This window comes from Osmerus mordax, chromosome 14, assembly GCF_038355195.1.
Source record: "Osmerus mordax isolate fOsmMor3 chromosome 14, fOsmMor3.pri, whole genome shotgun sequence".
Taxonomy (NCBI): domain Eukaryota; kingdom Metazoa; phylum Chordata; class Actinopteri; order Osmeriformes; family Osmeridae; genus Osmerus; species Osmerus mordax.
The window spans coordinates 5317422-5324041 of NC_090063.1; the positions used below are offsets into that span (position 1 = coordinate 5317422).

Consider the following 6620-nt stretch of genomic DNA (forward strand, 5'->3'; position numbering starts at 1 on the left):
CTGAGCGTCCATGGAAACAGTGAAAACAAATTACAAAGGAGTGATGGAGAGGAAACAAAAAATCCACACAACGACAGTAACTTTTGTAATTTAGCTGCAATTGATTTGCAAGATGCCAATAAGCAGCGTCCCAGTTGTTCGTCGATTAGCCATAATATCCCAAACACACAAAGCGGATTTACAGAAGAGACTTCTTTCAGAAAGAGAAAAAATCCGGACAACAAAACATTTTACGACTGTCAGGTACTGTAGAGCTAGTTCTATTGTAACGGGAAGGGGAAACTTGAAACTTCAGTAGTCTATCAACAATGGTGTGATATTAATTTATGATCTTTCATCTCATGGTCTACAGTTTGGTCGTTCTCTACTGTACTGTACTTCACAGAAACCCGTTTGAAATTACCGAGCAGTTTATCACAAAATACAATCTTTCCTATGGCTCTGATGAGCAGGAGAAGTATGTCGAGTTGGCCAAACAACTTCTGATCCGCAGCCAGGTGGGATCATGTATTTTTCATTTATCAAGAATAATGTGAACTTTTTTAAACTTACTGAAAACAAGATAGCGCATCCTGTCCGCTAGATGGCAACAACCTGTACAACGTGGAACTCCACATGACGTTCATAGCCTAAATACAATCAAGCGAAGAGTGCACATTCATGAAATAACAGTAAAAATGCGCGCAATAGCATGCTCAATCTCTTGTAAACTTCTGGAATGTATTCAGGGTTAATTAAATGTCACTTTTTAATGTTTCTATGGAAATTATCTAATCTTTTTTTTCTACAGCGCAGAGCAGGACTGAAATGTATGGGAGAGGAAGAATATGTGGAGCTTCCCTTGGCATGGACAGAGCTCCTCTTGCTTGGTGTGTGCCTTGGGAAAATTCAAAATGGTGGGCATGATAAAAAAAAGTTGTTTTTGGTTGTGAGTTTCTGAATGAGTACACCATGTCATGTGATGGAATGGCAATCAAATTCCAGATGGGCAACAATAAAAACTCAAAGGTTGACAAGGGATATAAGCCACTCCTTTTCTCCTGTTAGATTCTTTGGATTCGTTGCTGATGTCCCTCGATCATGCCCCAGTACAAGCACAACACATCCCTTCTCTTTTCTACCTGGCCGAGTCTGTTCTATACTGGGTCTGTTCAGACACCGCCCAGAAGCCCAGCATCTACACCTGTGAGGTGAAGATGCTGAAGGTACAGTAGCCAGGTGAAGGGTGTATTTAGTGACAGGGGAAAACACAATGTGGGAATCCATGTTCATGTTAATTCCATACAAACTGGGAGATCTGTGTCCAATGTGTTTGATTTTGTTCTCTCAGAGGTATTACAAGGGGTCCGTTTTGTGATCCTGCTACATTGTCGACTGCTATTGATTGGTTGTGGAAGAACGTTTTTTTTTTCTTCTCCTTCAGTTAGGCTATCTGGTCTTCTTAAGGCTATTTCTCTTCCACATCTCTGGAAACCTAACACAATATCAAAGGAGCAAATCCCACCTTCACAGTTTTTTAAAAGGTAGGGAAGGAAAATGAAATGAATCACATATTGCTTTTATCATGGCGTTAATACATACAAAAGGCTGTTTGGTATTTGAACTTGTTCGGACATGGTGTGAGATTGCTAAAGGATATAAATTCCTGTTTGCCCTGCAGCTCTCTCTCAGTGCCAGCCCAGCTATGAACCATACCCAAACATCTTGTTTTACGTGGACTTCATGTTGCATACAGGCGAGATCATCTGTGCAATTGGACAAACTGAAAATGATGCAGGACTGGTATGCTTTTTTATAACTGTAGGTACATTTTGCATTAAACTTCATCGAATATTTGGATCAGGTCTGTTGGCTCTGGCTATGCACTGTCTGTGCTCATGTGAAGTTCACAGGTGGGGAAACAAGAATCATTCAGTGTGTTAGACAACGTCACCAAATAGAACAAGGAACACAACAATACGAGCTTCTCTCTGGATATAGCTCATATCGCTGTAAGGCATCTATTAATAGCATGTATGCTGAACGCCTGCACATCCTGTCTCCCAGTCTGCTTTATTAGGGGATATAATCAGGCTCATCAAGGATACTGAACTTTGAATGTTATATTATGTACAGCCATGGCCAAAAGTATTGGCAGTGACACGTTTTGTGTTTTGCAAAGTTTGCTGTCTCAGTTGTTGTAGATTCTTTTTCTCAGATGTTTCTGTGGTATACTAAAAAACAATGATAAGCATTTCAGAAGTTCTAAAGGCTTTTATTGGCAAAAATATTCAATATATGCAGAGTCCCTCCTTTTACGGCAATCAGTCTGCTCTTATAATCCAGTCAGAATGATTGAGTGATTTCATCTGACTAGTACTCGTTCACACTTTCCCATGTGCTGATAATATGATTAGTGAAATGATGTTAGTTGTTTTTTGTGATCAAGTTCATTTGTTTTGGCCAGTAAAGCCTTTATTTCAAATGTATCCGATCACTCTGTACAAAATTCTAGAAACAATGGGAATCAACACCACAACAAATGAAGCAGCAAACTTTGAGAAACACAACATGTTTGTCACTGCCAATACTGCAGTTATATAATTCAAACATTTCTGTTGTGTGGAGCAACATAGGAAGGTAGCAATAGCACATTCACACAGAGTGATCATCACACAAGTACCTAGGGGGACGGTTCTTTGTGTGTCTGTGTGCGGTGGAGTGATGAGGGGTGTTTGTAGGAACCGAAGACACATTTCCGCAGCTTGATGTAACATATGGACGACAAAGCGATTCTGTTGTGAATGTGAACAGGCTCGCCCAGGCTCCCAGGGGTACACCGTGAACCAGGTGCTCAGGCATTGTCTGCTCAGCTGGTACTGTGTGCAGAACAATGTCGGCCAGCTCTCCCAGGTGACCCGTCACCTCGTCCAGCTCACAGACAAGCTCCACAGTGACAACTGGTCCGTTTGACTGCTCAGACAAATCTGTGTTGTACCTCTCTTTACCACGGCCAACTTCCCATTAGTACATCAACATGTTTTCGTAAACATTATCCAACCCTTTGTCATTTATTCAAACGTGTGAAACTAATACCATTCCGAATGCCTGTGAATGGAATACATTCGGTGTATTTTGACACTGTGAAATATCGATGTTGTTATTTGGATCCTGCAGGGTGGACTGTGCACTGGGGCTGATGGTGCTGGGCGAAGCAGCCAAATCCAGCAAGTATTGTCTCCAGATTCTGATGAGGCTCTACTTCAAATCACAACCAGACGTGGCACAGCAATCCGCTTCACCGGTATGTTAGTACGGGTGCATTAGTCACAGCCTATACGTTTACACATTCCCTCTCTCCTCGCGCTCTACCTCTTCTCTTCACCCTCGGCCTCTCCGTCTCGCTTTCCCTCGCTCACATTCTCTCTTTCCATTTGTTTGGTTTCCTCTACAACCGTGTCACCTTGTTTGTTCAGGAGGGCAGGTCGCCGAGCCCCCAGGGGAACTGGCCCTGGCAGTTGAAACACATATACACCACTGTGCTAGCAGACATCTGCCTGCACAGCACCAATGCCGAGGTACAGAAAACAGCTCTGACGGGAGATCCCTCTCCTCGTCCCGGATGCTGCGGCACAGATGGGCTGCTAGCCGTCCTGATCAGCGGTAAGTGCTCCATACGACCACAAGTCCCTCTGTACAGATGGGGAGATTAACAACCCAGAACCTGCCCTTTGAAAGATTCGGTCAAATGCAGAAAGCCAGTGATGAAGAGAAAGACGCTGTACTGCATGTTTATGTGAGGTTTCTGCTCAAGTATCAGTGAATGTGGCTGTGGGTGGAATAAATGTTTTATTCATCTCCCCTTGCGTGGAAGACATTGGATTAGTCATTATAATACACTGCCAAGACCCATTATAGTTTAATTATCAAGCACATCCCAATCAAACAGCTTTGTTGTAGCCCTTACACTCATAGCCAAGTTGTCTCAATGCCTTCCTCCGGTCTCCAGTTAGTCACGCTGCCCTGTCATCATGTGTGGGTTGATCCTGTAGCTGGCATAGACGACTGGCGTCTGCGCTACAGTGCCGTCCAGGCCCTGGCATGCATATGGCGAGGACTTGGCCGGGCACCGCTCCAGGAGGGGCTGAGGAACTCAGCGTGGGTCGCCTTGCAGGGGCAGCTCACCCGGGAAACGGACCCACGGGTGCGGGACGCACCCAGGGTCCTAGAGGTATTGGGGCCGGGGGTCAAGCAGAACTAGCTGGTTTGTTCATGATCTGACACGTTCAGAACTTACTTGGGGTTGGCGCAAAGGCCAGACACAGTTTTATATCACGTGATTGAGCTTAGTAGATGGATTCAAACACATAGGGTTACCAAGAAAGCACTCACTCCCCCATCAAATGTAAAAGCCTTCAAGCGTTTTAAACAAGCTCTATAGAGTGAGCTTATATGGGGCTGTGAATGCAATCCTCTAGCTCCCAATAAGACCAATAGGAGGGCCCAGCAGTGCTGCTACAGTGCATTCAGTGAAATGTTTCTCACTGATGGAGTAGAAACTGCAATTCTATAGCCTACCTTTTTCATGGTGGTAAAATTTTATGCGGATCAGAGCTGTATAGAGTAATTATAATTTAAGGATAGTGCCCAAGGTCTCTCTAGAGTGAATGGTGTAGCTGCAATAGCTATTCATAATCACCGACCAAAAGTAATTAACGAGTCCAATCAAAGCTCTGCATGTTTATCACGGTAGACTCATTTGTAAGCAAGACGTTGCCGAGCAACCTCTCGCCCTTACTAATCAAAGTGAGTGATAGCAGGTATTAAAATGAGTAGACTAGCTCCCATCCAGCTTTCCCGATCTCATCTCTACGTGAATTCGATTGATGCACTCATCTACCCACAGTGCCAGATGAACAAATGTTCCCAATTTTGGGACTATTCCCCTGGTTGCGCCTCACCAGGCTGTCTCAATCATCCCAGATAAAGCACTTGAGAGGATCAAGTTTACAGTTTGACCCTGGCCTGAATATTCATGGCTATAGAGACAGTACGGAGCACACTCAACATTCTGCCGATGTATGATGTCTGTGTCCCAGTTTTATATCTTATCATGCTACCTACAGTATCTCTGTGACTGGTTTTCAGGCTGAGATGAATCTCCCAGAGAACGTCTTCCTGAGTGAGGGGGGAAGAGCTCAGGCCGCGCCCCCTGCTGGGGTGGGCTCTGGGGTCTATGGTCACATGATCTCCTGGAGGCTGGCCTGCGCCCTCTCCCATGCCTGCCTGACCCCATCCGCTTTACAGCTCCAGCCTTGCCCCAGGCCCCAAAGTAAACCTGCCCCCTTCACCTCCACCAGGCACAGACAGGAGCCTTCATCTCAGCCCGCAACCCCAAAACCAACAGCCCCCCCTGGGGTGACCCACCAGACCTATACCTCCACATCCAGGGAGAGTCGACAAGACTCCAGGTACAAAGCCCTGGGCTTGTATTCCCAATTGTCCTTTTTTTGTGCTTATACATTTGTTTTCGATGTCTGTCTTTCTATTCCAGCTATTACAATACATTTTCTAGGGTTGTACCTTGCTCTGGGTCTGATCTCATAACCCTAATGCAGATGCACACCTCCCTCATGTTGTTACGTCCGTCACAGATGGAGGAAGAGATTGTGATCTGTTGCTATTGTCCTTTCAGCTGGTTTGAGGTCTAATAGAGATTGGACGATTCAAATGTCAGTGTAAATGTGTTGCAGACAAAGTAAGAAACAGATCGACTTCAACGTGCGGACTAGCGATGATCTGATGAAGGTTGTCGAGGACCAGGTGATGTGACAAGCAGTATCATGAATTGCATGTTTGGTATTTGTTGGGAGTCAAAATGTAAGTGTACGGAAACTGATATAGAGAAGTATGTAATTACTTCTCGCTCGTGTAATGTATTATGGTCTGCTCATATACAGCTCTGGAAAAGATTGAGAGACCACTGCACGTTTTTCTTTCATTTTTCTTTTTTTGTTGAGAAGGACAATTTTTATGTGAGGAACAGGAGGGTAAAATTGAAGAGCCCACTGCAAATGTTACCCTTCGGTTCCTCACTCAGAATTGTCCTTCAGGCTTTTATTTTTAATGAAATGAAAAGGTGCAATGGTCTCTCAATTTTTTCCAGAGCTGTATATTTATTTTTAAATACATCCCTGTTGTCACATGTAGGAGCTATGTGACCCTGTATGGTATCTTCTCGTATCTTTCCTCAGTGGCAAAAAGAACTTCATATGAAAATGGCAGAGGAGGAGGAGCTTGAAAAGGAAGAAGAGGAGAAAAAACGAGAGGAAGAGAAGGAGAGGTTCAAAGAGATGATGAGAAGACGGATGGAGAAGGTGAAAAAGGAAACCAGACCATATGAGCTGCCTGGGGTTTACCAGTCAGAAATGTAACCAGAGCAGTCGTACCTGACACAAGCTGTGATGTGATACAGCAAAGTACTCTACTGTATTAAAATACAGCTATCTATCCTCTACCAGCCAAACTGGTGTTTGTATATAATTTATATAAAACATTTGTAGATTGTAGTAGCAGCACAACTTAATAACTGTATTCTACAGTTGTTTTACATTTACAGAAGAGAAAATGTCACAAAAACA

The 6620-nt window shown here is 44.0% G+C and overlaps 1 protein-coding gene across 2 annotated transcripts; it reads left to right on the forward strand.

Annotated features, from left to right (window-relative positions):
• Positions 1-17: 17 nt before the first annotated feature.
• On the forward strand, positions 18-6477 carry tmem232 (transmembrane protein 232). Of its 2 annotated transcripts, none has more exons than XM_067249871.1 (13): positions 18-243; positions 386-497; positions 791-896; positions 1048-1205; positions 1424-1523; positions 1661-1782; positions 2794-2942; positions 3157-3283; positions 3456-3642; positions 4032-4210; positions 5128-5450; positions 5733-5802; positions 6234-6477. In XM_067249871.1, exons 1-13 carry the CDS (start codon positions 113-115, stop codon positions 6411-6413), a joined length of 1944 nt encoding a protein of 647 aa, XP_067105972.1. In that variant the 5' UTR covers positions 18-112; the 3' UTR covers positions 6414-6477. The 2 variants fall into 2 exon arrangements, with proteins under 2 accessions (XP_067105972.1, XP_067105973.1); XM_067249872.1 differs by having other exon boundaries at positions 5733-5859; positions 6234-6271.
• The last annotated feature ends 143 nt before the right edge of the window (positions 6478-6620 follow it).